Source organism: Drosophila takahashii, chromosome 3L (genome assembly GCF_030179915.1).
Source record: "Drosophila takahashii strain IR98-3 E-12201 chromosome 3L, DtakHiC1v2, whole genome shotgun sequence".
In the NCBI taxonomy this organism is placed as follows: domain Eukaryota; kingdom Metazoa; phylum Arthropoda; class Insecta; order Diptera; family Drosophilidae; genus Drosophila; species Drosophila takahashii.
Window position 1 is genome coordinate 27,004,451 of NC_091680.1, and position 22,249 is coordinate 27,026,699.

The 22,249-nt window shown below is 34.8% G+C and overlaps 2 protein-coding genes across 2 annotated transcripts in view; both read left to right on the forward strand.

Moving 5' to 3' along the window:
* Window positions 1-4,343: 4,343 nt before the first annotated feature.
* On the forward strand, window positions 4,344-5,634 carry LOC108063610 (uncharacterized). Its single transcript, XM_017150758.3, has 2 exons — window positions 4,344-4,572; window positions 4,862-5,634. The coding sequence occupies exons 1-2, from the start codon at window positions 4,410-4,412 to the stop codon at window positions 5,578-5,580; spliced, it is 882 nt and encodes a 293-aa protein (XP_017006247.2). The 5' UTR covers window positions 4,344-4,409; the 3' UTR covers window positions 5,581-5,634.
* Window positions 5,635-17,057: 11,423 nt separating this feature from the next.
* The window catches only part of LOC108058475 (receptor-type guanylate cyclase Gyc76C), a 48,526-nt gene continuing 43,334 nt past the window's right edge, over window positions 17,058-22,249 (forward strand). Inside the window, exon 1 of the mRNA XM_044392627.2 lies at window positions 17,058-17,138. The gene's annotated coding sequence lies outside the window, so the exon portion shown is untranslated. The remainder of the gene's footprint in view (window positions 17,139-22,249) is intronic.

A 22,249-nucleotide genomic window follows, 5' to 3' on the forward strand; every position in this document is an offset into this window, starting at 1 on the left:
ATGGTAATTTATCTATATTTATCGACAATTTTTTGAAAATGGGCGCCACAAGTGGCAGTCCGTTTCGCCCAAAATGATAGGCAACACAAATTTGCATTCCTATTCTAGTTGGATTTTATTTTTCCGATTTGATTTAAATAAAAAAACACATACATAAAAGAATACGCCGAAATTAATAACTCGGTCATTTCAAAAGATATTGACTTGAAACTTTACCAGTCGCCATTTCTTATCCCTCCGCATATTATATATGATAATCATCCGGATCGGAAAACTATATCATATAGCTGCCATAGAAACGATCAAATTAACTTTGCTGTTTTTGGAGATAAATGCACATAACTTTAGAAATAGCAATTATGTAAGTTTTTAAAACAATATTAACAGTTTTGTACAAATCGGACGACTATATCCTAAAGTTCTCAAAAAAAAGGGGCAAAGGAAAGAATTTACTTTACATTTGTACGACTTTTTGTTCAAGTTGTAGCGGAACTTTCGTTTTAAAGCCGCTAAAGTCCACTTAAGTTAGTCAATTACAAAGCTAAGTATTTCTACTATATTTTGATAATAATTTAAAGTCACGAAAGTCCTTACTTCCTTAGCCACTAGTGCAAACGATAGGAGTTTGTGAAATTTGAGGTTATGGTCTAAAAAATTCAATTACAGAAAAAGTGGCAATAAGTGGCGATTCTGACCATATACATTTTAACAACAATTAAATAATCTACAAATCCCAATAGGTTCCAGAAGTGGACTCCGCTGGACTCACTTTGTTGCTCCATTTGAAAATTAGTTTTCTTACAAAAATGTACTTGTTAGACCACTCCCTTTAACACTCATTTGTAAGAAAAAACCGTCTAATTTTTGTCGTCGAACCACACAAATACTTGGTACATAGCATAATCCTTTAAATCCAATCCAAAAAGTTTACTTAGATTGCTTAAAAACTCAAATTTAAAGCACTTTAAAACTGCAAGCAAAAAGTCGAAATACAACAGCTCGATAATTGCATATCAAACAGCTGATTTAACAGCTCCTACCTTAACAGAGGCGACCTCTATTGGATTTCTGTAAACGTAACATTGTTAAATGGTCTTTTGTTAACACATCCTCAAACAACATTTTTTGTTTTAACGACTTTTAAAAAATGGGTTTTGGCCAACCAAAGTGGTCAAATGCCCCATAGTGAAATGGTGAAATTGGTTTACTTGTTTAACAATACATTTCCAATAATAAAAATTTCCTTTGCTTTAGAAAATACGCATACAAGCATACTTGAACCTTATTTTTTTTGCATTACAGAACACACATACATAAAAGCAAAGCCAAAAAAAAAGCAAGCCTTTTTGAAGCCTTTTTTTCATAGCTCGCAAATAACACAGCACTATGGGGTAAAAGTCCACTTTTACTGGCATTTAGTCATTTTTAAAAGTGCTGCAATTGGAAAACAATTAATTAGAAAGTACTAACAAAACATCAAACTGTTATGCCTTATACTTAAAATGTTAATATTTAACAGTGCACTGTTAAAATAACAGCTGCAAAGTTAGCTGCTTTTACAGGTAAAAGAATGTCCTTTAATTTTCTTATACACAGCATTCAGTCAGAGTTCCAGTCATTAGTTTAGAAACTACACCCCGTCAAAGCTAATAAAATGGAAACAACGCAAAAGTTTTGGCATAAATGGCTTTGTTAAAAATACACCAAAAAATTTTATTTTGAAAAAAAAACAAGCTTTTAATCATTAGAATCCACCAGAAATTTATATATTTTATAAGAATATTTTAAGTTTGGTATTTTGGCAGTTTACAGCTGTTAACTAAGACAACAGGGATCTAACAGGGCGGTAATATCCGTTTTGCCCAACTTAAAAAATCGATATAAAATTTATTTTCTGGTGGATTTTAATGAAGGGGTGAGAATAGAAGTTCATTTTTTGGACCGCCCTAGTGCACATGTATGTATACTATATGCATAGGGGAGAGGTCTGCAGGTTGGGACGGTCTGTAAGGGGCTGTCCATATATTACGTAATCACGTTTTTGGTGATTTTTGACCCCCTCCCCCCCCTGGTGATCAAACGTAATCATTCAATAAACAACCCCCCCCCCCCAATGATTACGTAATCCCCAGAATAAAATTTTTTTTGTTTTAATCTGTGGATTCAAACGGAGATGCAACCCAATCTTTAATATTGTTTATAAATGAAGTTTGGTATGACACATTCGGTTCGTCTACGCTGATATTATCCCCAACATACTCTTCGTCAAGCCATTCCAGGTCTTCGCGTCCTTCGTGTGATTGAACCACTAAACATTCTTTTTTTCGCCGCCCAGCCACTACAAAAATTTTTTCTCTGCTTTCCTATTTAAGTTTGTAGCAGGGACCGTAACTGTTATAAGTTTTATTTTAAAAATCACACTTTAACAGTTATTTTCTGATTTGTAAAGTAAAACTCAAGGAATAACTGTTATTTTTTGAGTTTTATAATAAAAGTTGGCAAATAACAGTTATTCGTCGTGATCAAAAATAAAACTCAAACTTGATTTATGGCGATTTTGTGGGTAAAATAAATTTAAAAAAAATATAGGTATAAAATATGCACGGTTGCCTTTTTTAACAAATTTTTAGTAAGTTATATAAAACACGGGAATCATGTTTTTTTTAATTATTTCATTTTTTCAAAAATGTCAAGGGAATAACTGTTATTCATAAAAATCAAAAAATAACAGTTATTTTTTGAGTTTTATTATAAAAATCAAAAAATAAAAATCATTACGGATTTGTAAACTACAATGCGTGATTTTTTTGTATGAAAAATTTACAATAACACTTATTTTTGGTCCCTGGTTTGTAGATATAAATAAAGGAAAAAAGTTTTTAAATAAATTCTTTAAATAAAAAAATTAATATAAAATGATTACGTAATCATTGTACAAGACCCCCCCCTCCCCATGTAATCAAACATAATCATTTCAATGACCCCCTCCCCCCCCCTAGGTGATTACGTAATATATGGACAGCCCCTAAGTTGAGACACTCAATTTTCTCAAAACTCTTCCACTAAAAAAATTGTTTTTAATTTTTTTTTTAATCCTTATTAGTGACAAAACTTTTGGGGAAAACATTATAAGCCAGGCTCTAGCCAGATTTAAGCTGTAAGAGTCGTGTACCATTTTTCACCAAAAAAGTTTTTGTCCATTTTTTTCAAAATTCCATTAAAAATAAATAACGTGCTTAAATTAGCTTGGTAAGAGATTTAAAACATTAGTAATTTAAAAAAGAATCAGCTTAATGTGACAGTCAGAAAAAAAGTTATTAATTTTTTCCCGAAACATACCATTTTGTGTAAGTTGGGACACTTTTAGCGTGTAAGTTGAGACACCCGTTTTTATACAAACGGCCTTAGCCCGACAGAGATCGCTTTCTGCCTAGTACATTTCTTTGATATTAGGGGAAAAGTGAATGTTCAATGAGCCTTTTGATTTTATTGTTATTTGGTCTAAGATCTTAAAAAATGGATGGGAATTAATTTAAGTCGAACTAAAATTGATTAAATTAACATAAATAAATAGCTTTTAAAAGTTTGGAGTACTTTTGGTGTGAGTATTATTGACTTTTAAAAGTGTCCCAACTTTCAGACCTCTTTTTCAAAATGTCGTTTTTTGACACTTTTCAAAAAAAATTATTTTTTAGTTTTCCTAAAAGCTAATAATTTAAAGCTAATAGACTAACCTTTCGATCAGTACCAAATGCGTGAAGTTTCATAAGTTAATGCGAAATGGCAGATTAAAAACAAAAGGTGTACCAACCTAAAGACCTCTCACCTATATAACATTTTTTATTGCGTATAACTTTTTAATGAATGGTCCGATTTGAAAAATGTCTTCTACTTTTTGATAGGTGTATTAATACATAACAAAATTGCATTTATACTTCTTGGAAACCTTTAAAGGTGTGGGCGCCAGACACATTTTAAAATTGTTAGTGGGCGTTAGAGGGGGCGTGGATGGTGGGGGCTTTAAATTTTAAGACCGTTTTAGTTAACTGTAAAGTATAGATCGTCAGATTTCGAGATAAAACAAAGATAATTAATTTTGATTTTAATTTTAGATAATTAATAATGAAAACTAATTTTAGATTTTGAGATCCAAACGGCCATTACTCTGCAAATTCCTAAGGACCGTTTTAGCGTCCGCATGTTAAAGTTGGAGTAGTCTTTAAACTCTGAATTCTTATACAAGACAAGAAAATTACCCTCAAATTATGATTAAAATAGGTTTTAAATACCGATAAAAAAAACAGAGTAGGAATGCTATTTTTGGTATAATTGTCAAGTTTCCTTTTTACTCACTTTCAACTTTTTCACACGAAACCCGACTAGCTCGATTGTTGTTTTTATAACCACACATGTTATTATCACACAACAAGAATTCGGGAATCATGTTCGAAAGCATAAGTTTTTTGTTCTTGTTTGCACTGGCCTTCGTTGCCTGGGTCCTCCTCTGTTTCCAGCATGTGGTCCAGATTCAGAAGCGTGGCTCCTCCGATTTCCGAGTGGAACTCTACACAGGTAAGAGCGCAATAATTCAATAAAGCAAATAATGGTGGTAAGAGCGGAGTTCTTGAAACTGATTTGGCAAACTGATTTGGTTTCGCGAAAGTAAAATTAATATAGATCATAAGCGTGTTGGTTTCTTAAAATATTTAATAAATATTCTGAAACAAAGCATAGAGAAATTATGTTTGTGCAATGTTTACTAGAAAAATAAATTAAAATTAGATGACTTTAACTATTGAAAAAAGGAATTACCATTTATTGGGAATAATCAATTGGGACGCTTTAATGCTTTCTTTTTTAGAGTACCCGGGTATTACGTTTGAGCCGCAGCTGTGCCAAAGTACTTCAGAGCAGAGCCCTTCCGGAGGGGCCTATGAGTTCGCAATGAGCTTCGGGGTGATCTTCGCCCTGACCTTGGGTCTGTCTAAGCTACTCCAACTGGCCGAGGTGCAGGCTAAGAGCTACCTGAAGAGTCGCAGGGCTCTGCCTCCGGAATCTGCGGCCCAAGACGAGGATCTTGCCGATGAGCAGCAGATGCAGTGCCAACAGAACCAACATAATCCCTTTGATCCTCTGTTGGACCACAATGAGGACCTGAAGGAGCAACTTAGTAGCCTACAGTCGCAGTGCCTGGAAATGCGTGAGCTTCTGCAAGAGCTGCGGATCAGCAGCAGTTCAAGTAGTTATGGGAGTGCCCACTCGGAAAATGAAACCATGGCCTCCGAGGAGTCCATGGTGTTGTGGAAGCAAACGGACTCCATAGTTGAAACAGTCTCCGGTTCATCGCACCGGTCGGCCAGTTCGCAGCCCGGCCAGAACATCTACATCAACAATAGTCACATCCACATCAACGGACGCGTCTACCTAACCGAGAGCCACGTGAACGTCGACCTATGCCAGCAGGCATCGATGTTCACCAGGAAGAGAAGCGAGTTCCTCCAGGTGTACGGCAACTACATCACTGGTCTGAAGGAGCGCCCCATGATTTCGGGCATGCGATGCAACAACATCCTCATGTGAGGTTCCCCAAAATCCTCCATTACACTCGTAATAAACATTGTTAATTGACCCTCATGAAGAGGATTTCTTAAATAATTGCAAAGTAATAGCAAAGGGGGTTCGATACAAACTTCAAAAACTAAATGTAAGGCTGTGGTCAAGTCTTAGAAAAACAGGATAAGATCAGTTTTGGATGTTTTGATATTACACTTTGTCATAAATTGTGTACATACCCTCAACTCCGAAGGCTTTTATCTACGACAATGGATAGCTTTCAGCAACAAGTTATCAAAAATAGTTGTATACTTTGGAGCAGGTACCGTAATGATTATAAGTTTTATCCAAAAACTCAATCTTTAATGATTATTTTTTGAGTTTATTTATTAATCAAAAAATAATCGTTATTTTTTGAGTTTTTTGTAAAACTCTAAAAGTAATGATTGTTTTTTGAGTTTTATTTCAACTCTATAAATAATGATTACACAGACCAACAGTGTTTTTGGTGCAGCCCTATGGACATTAAATTGTGTTAATATAGACGGATATAAGCATATCTGCATACTTAGTTTTCGAGTTTAACGGGTGGTATTTGTGCAATCGCGGTTTGAAAAAAGTAGCAACATTTTATATTTTGATTTAAGATATCTTCGAGGGTCTGTGCTCAGTTGTAATAAAACCTATGCCCAAAAATTGCTTAGATGCCCTTCTACATTATTGCATTTAAGGTTCCATCATAATTTGAGTCAATCAAAGCCTATGAGCCATTGAAGTAATTTGTTCACCTCTATTAACAACCAACTTGATGCGGTGAACAGGCTTAAAAAAATACAAGGAAAAATATGTGCCCTAAAATATTTGACAGTTATGTAGAGGCGTCTTTTCCCGAATTTTTGAAATAAATCCCACTATTGTACTTCGAAGAATGGAATTTATAGAATTTTTTCCGTAAGAATGGGAAAAGTAACAAGTATGTTAAAGTCACTCTTACGTAACGAGTTTGTCGTGATTTCACACAGTAGGTTTTTTAAAGATAACAGTGGCGTAGCCTTAAAATTGTGGGGGGGATTTTTTTTAGGCATATTAATCCCTTAAAAATATAATTTGTCTATGGTCGGCGCCTACTGCTAACCAAATTGAAAGGCACATTTTTACGAATGTGTCAAATATTTATGTAAAATGGGATTCAAAAATAGTTGTTACTTTTCACGTTCTTACGGAAAAAATTCTATAAATTCCATCCTTCGACGTACAATGGTCTTATTTGTCTTGAAAATTCGGTGAAAGACGTCCCTAGATGCCTGTAAAATATTTTAGGGCATATATTTTTCCTTGTATTTTTTTAGGCGTGTTCACCGCATCAAGTTGGTTGGGAATAGAGGTGAACAAATTACTTCAATGGCTCATAGGCTTTGATTGACTCAAATTATGATGGAACCTTAAATGCAATAATGTAGAAGGGCATCTAAGCAATTTTTTGGCATAGGTTTTATTACATCTGAGCACAGACCCTCGAAGACATCTTAAATCAAAAAATTAAATGTTGCTTTTTTTTTCAAACCGCGATTGCCCAAATACCACCCGTTAAACGCAAAAACTAATTATGCAGATATGCTTATATACGTCTATATCAACATATTTTAATGCCAATAGGCCTGCACCTTTTAATAAAGTCCATTTTGTTGACCTGTGTTATTTTTTGACTTTTATTTTCCGCTTGACAAATAACGCTTACTTTTTGATTTTTATTTTCTGATTGAAAAATATAACTTATTCCTTGAGTTTTATTTTTTGATCAGAAAATAAAACTCGAAGTCCAATTTCTTTGAATTTAAGAGGTTTAACTTTAAAAGCGGTTAGCAAATGTACTAAGTAGACCATGGCCAACACATTAAGGGCACTTTTAATTTTATACAATAACCGGAAACCGCCAAAAACCAAGAAAAAATTCTCTGCCTAAAACTTACATATAATGAAGCCAAATCAGGTGTTATGTGTTCGAAAAGCAGAAAGGTGGCCAACTTTAAGAATGACCAGGGTTGGTAAGATCTACTTTTGAAAATATAATTAATAATTTAAGTTTTTGTATAAACAGTTTTTATTTTATACATTTAATTTAACAAAAAGCAATTTTTCTAAGGAGTCGCTTGAAAGGTTTGTTCTCATTTCTGTTATTACTAATTTAAGCGCAGAAAAGGAGCTTTCTACACTTACTTGCGTTGCTGGAACGCAGTGAACAACCATAGCCAGTAAACGAATTTTTTTCCTCCCAATACACCATAATATCGGCACTTAAATCGATCGGTTTGGGGTTATAATTATCGATTTCACTGCAAGCTATTTTCAGGTCAGCATCCATTTCATCATCCGAGTTTTTATCGTTCGAGTCAACTTCAATGGAATTGAGGAACTCGTCGACGATGTTGATGGTTCCTCCCTCGGAACATTTTCATTATTATCCTATTTAAGAATTTATTTGTTTATTCAATATGCGGAAATATATTTATTGACTTACGTTGTGGTGAACCCTTTTAATTTGGGAAAATAGCTTTTTTAAGCTGGTCCGTGCTGTGATAAGGCTTGAGCTGCTTTTGAAAAACATAACACCTGATTTGGCTACATTATATGTAAGTTTAAGGCAGAGTATTTTTTCTTGGTTTTTGGCGGTTTCCGGTTATTGTATAAAATTAAAAGTGCCCTTAATGTGTTGGCCATGGTCTACTTAGTACATTTGCTAACCGCTTTTAAAGTTAAACCTCTTAAATTCAAAGAAATTGGACTTCGAGTTTTATTTTCTGATCAAAAAATAAAACTCAAGGAATAAGTTTTATTTTTCAATCAGAAAATAAAAATCAAAAAGTAAGCGTTTTTTGTCAAGCGGAAAATAAAACTCAAAAAATAATCATTATTTCTAGAGCTGAAATAAAACTAAAAAAAAAATCATTACTTTTAGAGTTTTATAAAAAACTCAAAAAATAACGATTATCCTTCGAGTTTTAAATAAAAATTGGAAAAATAAAAATTAAGCCGGATATTGAAACTATGGTGCTTAAAAAGTGTACTGGTATAGTTCTTTTTTTCTAGGATTATTCTTTGACCATGATTTTTTTGTTAAAAAAAAAATTAATAATGATTATTTACGGTCCCTGCTTTGGAGTAATAGTACTTCGATTCCTTTTTTATTTAAATTGTAGTTTTACAACTTGAATCTTAAGAGGTTGGATCTGGCCGGAGACCTCGGTCAGTGAGTAAGCAAACTAAAACTTCCGCTGCAGAACCAAATAGTCAGCCTTAGGATGGTGCTAGTTCACCTCCGAATATGCTGACGGTAACTTATGTTATTGAGAATAGTGAGTAAAGGGGGAATACAGAAAGCTACGGTAAGTGAAAAGTAGGGTTAAGCAGAAACATATATGTATTGAATACGATAATTTTGCAAAACATGAACATTTGTAGGGGAGAGTGGGGGAATTTCGTCAGCATTTTTTCAAAGCTATTTTTTGTCCATCTTGAGACACGTTATCATTTTTCTATTTTTATTGTTGAATGCGGTTAGCACCAAGCTTTAAAATGTGACATTTCCCTATTTTTTTTATTACCTTGGTGATTTATAAAAAATTAAAAAGTAAAACCAATATACTGGGGCAATCTCGCCACACAGGGGGGTAAAATCACCACACCACTGGGGCAATTTCGTCGCCTGAAAAATGTAGGGAGTTTAACGCCTGTAAATATGCTACACTGATCAAGCGTACCATTTTTGTTGACGTCCTATATTTGTTGCTGCTGCTGCTGGTAGTCTGTTCGTTAGCCAGCTCGTCAAATATAAAAATATGTATTTAAAATAGGTGCGAATTTACCCTTAGCGTAGGGTGTCGAAATTTCCCCAGACAGTACTTCTTTAGAAATAATTATTTTTCTTCCGAAATTAGGCGCGAAGTTAAAAATCACTGACGCAGAAATGCACATTATAGCACTGTGTATTATACAAAAAAACCTGTATCTTATCCCTTTCCAATTGTGGCATACAGTAAAAATTTCGTCGAGAACTAAATGTAGCTTTTGAACTATTAAAACACATTTAATATTATAGCTTAATTATCTTGGCCTTCTGTGCAAAAAAAACGCATTGGTTGTGTCTGACCGTCTTGAAGGACTAAAACAAAAAAATTATACATTTTTTATGACTTATGGATTCCGAGATATTGCAGGTGACGAAATTACCCCTGTGACGAAATTCCCCCACTCTCCCCTATATAATAGCCCCTTGGTAGCCATGGGATTTTAAAGGCAAAAATTCGTTGATTACGTCTACCTGAATACATGAAATGTTTGTTTAAGTAATTGACCTAATACAGATGGTAACTTTGGCACCATCATAAAAGATGCCACTGTCGGAATATCTAACATCTGGGCCGACCGGTACCTGAGTTTAGGTAAATAGACTTTGGGGTACTTAAAGAACCCTTTTGTACTTGAAGACCAGTACTATATAACCTTTTAAATATGAATCATGTATAAAAACCCGCCGTCAAACCTATTTAAATCAGTACGAAAATAACTCTTGTCTAGTTCACGTCTGACAGACCTTTATACGTTAGTGTTCCGCCGTAAGTCTGCGATAGATTTGTTGGATCTGTACCTAAATTATTAATTCATTTAATTTGAGATCAATGGAGTCCCCAATATGTCGTGTTTGCCTGGTGCATTATGAAGATATGGTCAATATTTTCGATGTAACCCATGAATTTGGGTTATCCATTGCGAATATCATTTCCAAGTGCACCGGTTATAAGGTTGAGAAGGACGATTTACTCCCCAAGATCATTTGCAAGTCCTGCCATGAGGATGCACAAAACGCTTTCGAGATTATTGAAACGTACGAGAGGAGCCAACACTTTTATTCGTTCTTCAACGATTTACAGGCAGAAGAACGTGAAAATGAAGAATCCAATAGTTCCGAAGAAGGGTCAATCAAAGGTGGCGAATCTAGTACAGACAATGGACAAGAAAGTAACTCCCAAACAAGCATCGAGGATGGTGATTTTGATTCGACTGACGCTGATTTCTCAGGAGATGATTGTGGAGATGACAAAGACTATGCACCAAGTATTGATGATTGTGACGATAAAGGCGATAATAAACGTGCCTATAACTGTTCCCGTTGTCCGAAGTATTTTCCAACGAGATCAAAACTTAAAGTGCACTTTCGGAAACACTCAGGAGAACGCCCGTTCCAGTGCTCCCAATGCTCGAAGGGTCTTCAAACTAAGCAAAGCCTGGAAAGGCACTTGAAAACACATGAAAAGGAGCGATCCATCGAGTGTTCGCAATGTTTAAAAACTTTTACGAAAGACTCACATTTTCAGGCGCACTTGCGAACCCACACAGGAGAACGACCCTTTAAGTGTTCCCACTGCTCGAAGACTTTTGCTTTTGATAAAAGTCTTAAACACCACATGCTATTGCACACAGGAGTACAACAGTTTAAGTGTTCCCACTGCTTGAAGGCTTTCATAGATTCAGCATGTCTTAAGCAACACTTGTTAACACACACACAAGATAGATTGTTCCAGTGTTCCCAATGCTCAAAGAATTTTCCTACTAAACAAAATCTTGATAGACACTTACGAACACACACAGGAGAAAGGCCCTTCAAATGTTTACATTGCCCAAAAACTTATGCCTATAACACACATCTTCTGATTCACTTACGAACTCACACTGGAGAACGACCCTTCAAGTGTTCCCATTGTCCACGGACTTTTATTCAGGATTCCCATCTTCAGGCACACTTGCGAACCCACACAGGAGAGCGACCATTTAAGTGTTCCCAATGCTCGTTGACTTTTACTCAATCTTCAGGTCTAAGAGTGCACTTGCGGACCCACACTGGAGAAAGACCATTCAAGTGTTCCCAATGTTCGATGGCTTTCGCTTTCCATCCAAATCTAAAGCGACACATGAGAAGGCACACAGGAGAACGACCGTTTAAGTGTTCTCACTGCTCTAACACTTATGCCGATTCATCCACTCTTCAATTTCACTTGCGAACCCACACAAATGAAAAACCATTTAAGTGTACTCAGTGCACAAAAACTTTTAGAGGGAAATCAGCTCTTTCCATTCATTCGCGAACCCACACAGGAGAACGACCCTTCAAGTGCCCCCAATGTTCAAAGGCTTTTGCATTTCATCCAAATCTTAAGCGACACATGTTAACGCATGACGGGGAAGGAAAGGCATTTAAGTGTCCCCACTGCCCAAAAACTTTATCCCGGAAATCTACCCTGCAGGAACACTTACGAACCCACACAGGAGAACGACCTTTCAAGTGTTCTCATTGCTCGAAATCTTTCAGACAAAAATCCACTTTATGGATCCACGAACAAACGCACACAAAAGTGCATAAAGGTGCATTCAAGTGCTCCCAGTGCTCCAAGACTTTCAATCGCAATTCTTATCTAAATCAACACTTGCTAACCCACACCGGACAGCGGTCATTCAAATGTTCTGAATGCGCAAAGAGCTTTCGAACTAAACATCATCTAAAGCGACACATGTCAACGCACACAGAATAACCTTTAAATTTTTTTCACCGCCTTATAAGTTGTTAAAAAAGATCAAAAAATAAAGTTTTAATTTTTAACGAAAAAAATTTTTATTGAGACAATTTTATTTATTGCATTCATCTACTACCAAATGTTTTTAAAAAGGGTATATTGTATGCAAGTATACTCAGAAAAAAACGCATCCTAAATTTGAGCGCGATTTATACTTGATTTCGGATAGTATTTTTTGAGCTTGTTTTAAGAATGAGAATGTTGGGCGTTCTTGAATTAAGAATAAATCATTCTTAAAACCCAAATTATCCGCAAATGTGCTTGATTCCAGAACATAATTCAATAAACAGGACGAAACAAGAACGATTTATCCCAAACCCAAGTATAATTTATTCTAAAAAAATAATTTTTCTTGGTAACCACAAACATTCTTAATGTGATTACTAAAAGTACTTAATTTCAGAAAATTAGGTATCAGAAATTTTGTATGTTGATGGTGCGATCGTCACTCCATTTTACCTTGTTAAGAGGTGTTTTTGTTTTATATTATTTAAAACTAAGAATTAAATTCTCAAAACAAGTACACGTTGTACTTAAATTAAGTATGCAAATAAAAGTACTTATGTAGGTTTTTTGGTCATCGCCGCGTAAGAACGAGCGTGGCCGAGCTGTTAGAACGTCCGACTGTGGGCGTGAGGTTGCGGGATCGAATCCTAGGAGAGGTATGTGATTTTTACAAAAATGTTTCGTAAGTATAAAACACATTTTTATCTACAAATCTTTATACATTTATCAGTAATTAAGTTTAAGATTATACAAAATAAGTATTGTTAACTAATAAAACAACACAATGATGTATACTATTAGTTTAAGAATATTTCATACTTCATTTGTACAAATAATAATATTACCCCTCCACTCCAAAGCAATTTTCATTAAATTGTTATAATTTTAAAATGTTTTTTTATAAATTATACGTTGTTTAAGTAGAATTTATACTTCATTTAAGTATAATTAATTCTGGGTTCAAAAACATTTCATACTTAAATACGCCCGAAAATGTTCTCAAATTAAGAATGTCGGCTTAAGAATAAAACGTTCTTGAAATGAAAAAACAAGCCCATTTCGTACCAGTCGCTCTTTCAAGACCGTTTGGGCTTGAAACAAGCACAATGTGCTTGGTTTTTTTTCTGAGTGTATCTTACGGTGAAAAAATGTCGTTTTGAAGCTTTTTTTAGGTGACTACTAATTATTATTTTAAAGAATTCGGCGATTCAACGTAACTTTGCTTTTGCATTGCTTTTAGAAATAAACTTCTTAAAAGTCCTTCTTTTTTTCAATATAGTGAGTTTCATGGCACAATTGGGAAACTATAGGGGAAAGGTCTGTAGGTTGAGACACCTTTTGTTTTTAGTCTCCCATTTGGACATTCGCTTTTGAAACTTCACGTGTTAGGTACCGATCGAAAGCTTAGTCTTTTAGCTATAAAATAAAGCAAACAACAATTTTTTTTCCCTTGGGAAAACTAAAAAATAATTTTTTTTGAAAAGTGCCAAAAAATGACAATTTGAAAAAGAGGTCTGTAGGTTGAGACACTTTTTAAAGTCAATAATACTCACACAAAAAGTACTCCAAACTATAAGGAACTATTTATTTATGTTAATTTAATCAATTTTAGCTCGTCCTAAATCATTTCCCATCCATTTTTTAAGAACTTAGACCAAATAACAATCAAAATCAAAAGGCTCTTTGAACATTCACTTTTCCCCTAATATCAAAGAAATGTACTAGGCAGAAAGCGACCTCTGTTGGCCTCAGTCCTTTTTGTATGAAAAACGGGTGTCTCAACTTACACGCTCAAAGTGTCTCAACTTACACAAAATGGGATGTTTTGGGAAAAAATTAATAACTTTTGTTCTGACTGTCACATTAAGCTGATTCTTTTTTTAATCAGTTAACAGTTAATATACTAATGCTTTAAATGCTTTAAAAAGGTGGCAAATACTTTTTTGGTGCAAAAGGGTACACGACTCTCACATCTTAAATCTGGCTAGAGCCTGGCTTATAATGTTTTCCCCAAAAGTTTTGTCACTAAAAAGGACTACAAAAAAAAAAAAAAATTTTTTTAGTGGAAAAGTTTTGAGAAAATTGAGTGTCTCAACTTACAGACTGTCTCAACCTACAGACCTCTCCCCTATTACTTACTAGCAATACCCGAAGCGACGTTGAACGCTACTATTAGCAAAGCATTTATTTCTGATTTTTTATTTCCTCGTCTTAACCCACCTTAGCACCAGTTTTTCCTATTCTTATCTAACCTAACTTTAGTCTAACCTGAAAAAAAATTTTCCTTATTATACTTACTTAATTTAACTTCACTTTTCCTTAGTAAAACTTGTGTGTCACCCTGACCTTATCCTCACTAAAGTCCAAACGAACCTTACCTTTCTCACCTTCACCCTTCCCTTACATTACTTTTACCCTAATCTATCTAATATCTCCTTAACCGCAAATTAACCCCTATTCCACCTTATTCCCACCTTAACTCCACCGTTCTGGTAGCCTAATTATATAGTTTTGGTTATCTAAGCGAATGCAGAGAAACTCTTACTCTTTTTTACCGTTTATTTCGAACAGATCTAACCCCCAAAAACCTTAAAAACACAAAAAAGAATATATAAAAAAAAACACACAAATTTTCTTCGTGCGCCCCTCGTCTTTAACACAATTTAAAAACATTTTTTTAAGGTTTTAAAATATTTGATTTAGAATTGCATCCATTAGGTGATCCGTTATTTTATCTTAATTAAATTTCCACAAACAAAGCTTAAAATTAAAATATCAACTTGTTTGGTTGAAAACCATTTTTCGAGAGTCTTGGGAGTCCTTAGGAGCAGAATTTTAAAAAGTCCTTTCTTAGTGCACACCAGAATTTTAGGTCTTATGGTTTGGGCTGGGGGAACATGACGCAAATCGACATCTACTCTTTTATAGTTATACTCGATTACATTATATTGACCAGTTCCTGGTTTTAGTTCCTCTTGGGTGAAAGGTTGGCCCCCTTCCGATATTTGTTTGCTGAAATATTCCTTGGTCAGAAATTTTTTATGAATTTGATAATATGGATATATGATAATCGTGGCAAAGCGATTGCTGGATCACATTAAATAATTCGGCCAGCCGAAGTTTATATACCCTTGCAGGTATTTAAGGTGGAGAAACATCGATGTCATCGATGTTTTGGAAACATCGGTAATATCGACGTTTTCCGAGATTTTTTTTCGGGATTTAGACCTTGCGAAACGTTGTCAAAATTTTCTTAAAAATTACACATACGACACGGATGACAAGGATGATAAACTTTGAAACCAATTCGCAGACCGTAAAACAAAAAAAATTCTTTTGGTCTACCTTAAATACTTCAATGCGCACTGTATAGGCGGGTGAGAGTAGGACCTTAAAAACTTCCATAAAAATGGGGACCGCCCTAATATGTGTGTGCATTAGGGCGGTCCAAAAAATGAAATTCTATTCTCACCCCTTAACATGGTATATTAAAGTAAGCAAAAAATGTATGTGAAAACAAAAAACATTTCTTTCAAGATTTAGATCTTGCATAAAGTCTTCAAAGTTTGCTTTAAAATTACTCATACAGTTCGAATTTGGTCGAAAAAAATTGTTCTCCCATTTCTTGTCTTGTCAAATTATGAATTTCGTTGGAATAATTGGTAACAAATAGGAGAGCAAAACATCAACTGAATTGTTGATTCTATGCCACCTTGATTAGGAAAACTTTTTCATCGAAGGCAACAGTGCGTATGGGTGATAAAGTTATAAACCAACTCGCAGACCCTAGAAAATTTTGCGTATTTTGCTATAAAAACAAAGTATCATTTTTTAAGATTTTGAGGTGCTTTGTGACATTTTGCTATAAAAAACATATAGGCTCTCCGTTTGTAGTCAAAATAATAGGCGTTCGAAAAAACTCGACAAAAATTTGAAATTTTTTTTATAGCAAGCCAGACCCCACAACCGTGAATTAAATATCCTCGATGGACCGTGATTCCTTAAGAGCTTGAGCGACCATGGATGACCAACATATGGGCGGTTATTTTACAAACCGAACTGATTTGGCCAAAAAAAAATTTCACATTTTTGATTTGCCAGAAACTTTTTTTACGTGTACTATTCGGAAAATAAGTAAACACGTGTATCATGATTTGGCCGAAAAAAAAATTTTTTTTTTAAGAATTTTTTTTAGTTTGCCAAAAAACGTGAATTTTTAAAAAGTACCCTCTTATTGAAAATCTGTATCTCCGGTTGTAGTAATCCGATTGACTTCGTGTCTTTTGCATTAATTCTTCTACAACCTCTTCTTTAAAAAATAAAATATAAAAAAAAATGGGTTTTTTTTTCTTAAAAATAAAAACAAATTAAGATTTAAAAAAAAAATGTTAACGGGCCATATTGTTAGTTTCAATCGGTTTTTGTCAAAAAGGTGGAGCCATGTTTAGTTTTTAAAATATCGAATTTGTTTTAACAAGGCCTCGGCTTTTTTTCAATGAAAAAAACGTCGCAGCATGAAGGTTTACTCTCTCACTCTTATCGGATCCTTATGGAATTCATGTTTTCTCATCGTTACCTAGTCCCTTAACAATTTTTAATGATTAACTTTTAATCATAAAAAAACAGCTGGCATAACCTGGAGTTAAACAGGTGCAAACATTTTTAACAGAATCAGTTTGAAAATCGCGGCACTTTAACATGGGACATCGATGTGAGCAACAGTTGTAGCGATTTTTTCATCGATATTCCTTCAGATTCTCTTAAAGAGGTAGATGGCGTGTTAGTAAGGGCTGACACTTAACAGGGCTGTTATAGATGGCGGCTTCGTAAGCGCTGACAACAGAGGTCTGCTGTTAAGCGGCCCAAACATTGCTCATACGCCGAGTGTTTGCCAATTGGACTCAACGTCGCGACGGAAAACGGAAAAAGGAAAATCTCGCAGTCAAAGAAGCGGTAAATTTGAAAAGCACGTTTCGAAAGAACAAAATTATTCGTTTGTCCGGGCAGAATAAAATGAATCAAAGTGACTGTGAATTAAATGATAACGAGCATAACCGCCGCCAGAATTGCAGAAAACCCAGACATTTTCACACAGCGGCACCCACACGATCGAGAAAGGCAAAAGTGCAGCAGTGATAAAACAAATGCACAACAATAAAGGCAAAGACGGAAAAGTTTCACAATGCAAGCCCATGCATAAAAATGTCCAATTTGGCGCTCTTTGCACTTGTCACGTCGTTGGAAAAACAATAACAAAAAACGTTTTGCTCTCCGCGTTGTTTTAGTTTGGACCGCCGCTCACGCATTTTTTTTCGCTTCGCTCACACACGCACAAACTTTTTGCATTTGTTTTCGTCTTCCGTTGCCATTCTCACAACAATTGATCTTCTCTCGCCTATTGCTCTTTTTCTCTCTCTCTCTCGACAGACTGGCAATTTCCCCCGACAAAAGTGGCAATTATAATTAACCGCGTTAATCGACTTTAAAAGGTTTTACTTTTGGAATCCTTGGTAATTCGGTTTTTTTGGTGATTTGCCACTTTGGGCGTGAAATGTTTAAAAATAGCAGTTCGGAACTGATAAAACAGATCACTCTCGTCATCGCTCGCTCTTATATTTGCATATGTGTGTAAGCAGATGTGATTTTTTACGGTTGTGTGCAACAAGTGTGGCATTTTTTATTACCTTTCTGCTTTGCGCAGTCCTAATGGAGCGGGCTTAAAGGGCAGCAATTGGATACAGTTACCGGTGGATTTGCATATGTAACTGCAATAATACAAAAAAGTGAAATAATTCTAGAGCATTTTAAAAGTGTTGATTTTTTACTTTTATACCCGTTACTCGTGGAGTAAAAGGGTATATTGTATTCGTGCAAAAGTATATATGTACATATGTACATATGTAACAGGGAGAAGGACGCGTTTCCGACCCCTTAAAGTATATACATATGTATATTCTTGATCAGGGTCACTAGTCGATCTAGCTATGTATGCGACATTTCCCACATTTATTTCAGCCGGGCACCACGCCCCCTCTAACGCCCACTAACGATTTTAAAATGTGTCTGGCGTCACACCTTTGTATGGCAGAAGTATAAATGCAACTTTGTTGTGTATATTTATATCTATCGAAATGAAAAAGACATTTTTCAAATCGGACCATCCATTAAAATGTTATGCACAATCAAAATGTTATATGTCCATCTCCCTCGCACTTCCTTTAGCTGAGTGGTCGGGTATTAGATAGTCGGGAAACCCACCCGACTATAGCTTTCTCTCTTGATATACCCGGTACTCGTACAGTAATTAGTTTTACCACTTTTGGAAAAATTCGCTAGTTTAGCGGGAAAACAGCTATAAATAGCTAAATTTCGTAGGCCCATAACTTGCGAAATACTTAGGCTACAGGCTTGTGCTATACCTCATAGTAAAGGTATTTTAAAGTACAATAAACGCCTTCTTAACACTATTTACGTATTTATGTATATGCAATAGTTAAAAACTTATGCACAAAACCATTTTTTGTTTTAACTTTATTTTTTACTTTTATTTATTTTTCTCAAAAACGGCTCTAACGATTTTCTTTACTTTAAATTATATAGCCCTTGAGATTTAAAATTAAATTTTTTTTTTTTAATTTTAGTTTACGTTCACGTTTAAAAGTTATTAAGAAACAAAAATAGCCACTTTTGCCAGCTCAGAACAACTAACGCTTCCTGAGCATTGAATTTTATGCGTGGGTGTCCAAACTGTATTTTAGGGTCACGGAATCACTTAATTTGCATTTAACAGTTCCATATAATAATGTTTTGTTTTTGGAAAAACCCTCTACTTTAGCGGGAAAAAAGCTAAAAGTAGCTAAATTTCGTTAGTTCTACACTACTAAAGCTACAGACATGTGCTATACCTCGTTTAAAAGGTATTTTGAAATACTTCAACGTCTTTTTAACTTAATTCGTTTAAAACCAATAGTTTAAATGTATATATTAGCTCCTGTGAGAGCAAAAGTAAACAAAAAAACAAGAAAGGAAGCTAGCTTCGGCCAGCCGAAGCTTATATACCCTTGCAGATCATTCCTATTAATTAACAAATCGCAAAAATGTTCAATTTTCTAATATTTCTCATTAATTTTCCGATCGTTCCTATGGCAGCTATATGTTATAGTCGTCAGATTTTGATTAAATTAAAATTGAAATTCGGAAATATTTAAAAAGAGTCATATCCTAGAGTAGAAGATAATACAATAAAAACCAAAGAAGCTAGAATTTATTTCCTATTACTTTTCCATTAATTTTCCGATCGTTCCTATGGCAGCTATATGATATAGTCGTCCGATTTTGATTAAATTAAAATTGAAATTCGGAAAAATTTAAAAAGAGTCATATCCTAGAGTAGAAGATAATACAATAAAAACCAAAGAAGCTAGAATTTATTTCCTATTACTTTTCCATTCATTTTCCGATCGTTCCTATGGCAGCTATATGATATAGTAGTCCGATTTTTTAAATAATTAATTCGAAATTCAGAAATATTTAAAAAATAACATCCCCAAAAGTAGAAGGTAATATTTCAAAAAACACCGAAGCTAGAATTTTTTAAAGTTTTTTTTTTCCGATTGTTCCTATGGGAGCTATAAGATATAGTTGTCCGATCCGGTCGGCTCCGACATATATACTACCTGCAATAGAAAGAAGACTTTTGCGAAAGTTTTGTCCCGATAGCTAAAAAACTGAGAGACTAGTTTGCGTAGAAACAGACAGACGGACAGACGGACATGGCTAGATCGACTCGTCTTGTGATGCTGATCAAGAATATATATACTTTATGGGGTCGGAAACGTCTCCTTTACTGCGTTGCAAACTTCTGACTGAAATCATAATACCCTCTGCAAGGGTATAACAAGAAGGGAAGCTACCTTCGGCCAGCCGAAGCTTATATACCCTTGTAGATAGAAGAATGCTCACTCGGTGCAGTTCCAGGGATTCCAGATTCAGCGTTTCTATTAATTTAAATTTTGTTTTTAAGTAGTCAAGAATCAAACGTCTACTTCCTACAAAGTTACAATGAATTTTCTTATATTTGTTTGAATATTCCTATGGGAGCCTTAAGATATAGTGGTCCGATCCGGCTCTCTCCGACATATGTACTACCTGCAATAGAAAGAAGACTTTCGGGAAAGTTTCATCGCAAAAAATACAAGGAAAAATATTTTGAAAATTTTTTTTTGCAGCTATTAATAATTTTGATTGGGGAACAACTTTGCATCAAAACATTTTTGTTTTAAGCCCCAGGAAAAAAGTTGAAAATTTGACTTTCGCAAAATGTGCTCACTTTTCAAAGGGGTCTTAATGGGTTAAGAACATTTTTGTGTCATTTAAACGGAATTGAAGTGCTCTTTCTATAGGTGCCAAAAGTTTATATTATTAGTTCAAAATATAAGTAGGGGAGAGTGGGGGAGTTTCGTCAGCATTTTTTCAAAGCTATTTTTTGTCCATCTTGAGACACGTTATCATATTTCTATTTTTATTGTTGAATGCGGTTAGCACCAAGCTTTAAAATGTGACATCCCCCTATTTTTTTAATTAGCTTGGTGATTTATAAAAAAATAAAATGTAAAACCAATATACTGGGGCAATCTCACCACACAGGGGGGTAAAATCACCACACAACTGGGGAAATTTCGTCACCTGAAAAATGTAGGGAGTTTAACGCCTGAAAATATGCTACACTGATCAAGCGTACCATTTTTGTTGACGTCCTATATTTGTTGCTGCTGCTGGTAGTCTGTTCGTTAGCCAGCTCGTCAAATATAAAAATATGTATTTAAAATAGGTGCGAATTTACCCTTAGCGTAGTGTGGCGAAATTTCCCCAGACCGTACTTTTTTAGAAATAATTATTTTTCTTGCGAAATTAGGCGCGAAGTTAAAAATCACTGACGCAGAAATGCACATTATAGCACTGTGTATTATATAAAAAATCGTGTATCTTATTCCTTTTGAATTGTGGCATACAGAAAAAATTTCGTCGAGAACTAAATGTAGTTTTTGAACTGTTAAAACACATTTAATATTATAGCTTAATTATCTTGGCCTTCTGTGCAAAACAAATGCATTGGTTGTGTCTGGCCGTCTTGAAGGACTAAAACAAAAAAATTATATATTTTTACGACTTATGGATTCCGAGATATTGCAGGTGACGAAATTGCCCCTGTGACGAAATTCCCCCACTCTCCCCTACAGTTAACATTTACATTTGTGAAAATACTTTTGACCACCCCTGTATGTCGCTGTGAAATGGTTTTGGCTTTACTCAAAAATGGTTTGCCGTTTTTTTTTATGCAGTTTCAACCACATTCGCTCGGGACATGTCGCTCGGCACTTTTTTCTTAGCGTTTTGTAAAGTTTATTTCTTTTCCTCTATCCCTCAATTACTGGCTGTTTTGCTTTTAACTTAATAGTTCAACATTTAAATGAAGCATTCAGTACAGAAAAATGTCACATATTAGCATTCCTAAAGGATAAATTCACAGCTGAAGACGGGTCCAAAAAATAACAAAAAAATAGCCGAAAACTGATTTTTGCGTATATTGGTGGGGTTTGTCATAAAAATAATCAAACTACACTCCAAATTTGTAGTTAAGGTCAGTATCCAACTAATTAGAAACTAATATCGGGGCAAAATCACGTGGAAATATGTTTTATTCAAGTTTTAAGGTTTTTGGCTTGGTGGACTTTTTGCTGGGTCGGAAATGCTTCCTTCTAGCTGTGATGAGATCTCGGAAACTACAAAATCTAGAAGGTAGATATCCCACACATATTCTTGGGCTTCCTACGCAGCGCAAGTTTATTTCACCCGAGCGCCACGCCCCCTCTAACGACCACAATCGCCTACTTACAATGTTTTCAATTTCTTTGTACAGCAAGGTGATATTGTAAGCAGTTAATAAAAGCAAAAAAACAATAGATTTAACTCATTGGTTGAAAAAGATTTTATGGATACCCCCAGATTAGAAAAAAATGGTCTCATGGAGGAAACGCGGTGTAATAAGGCCATGTACTTGTGTA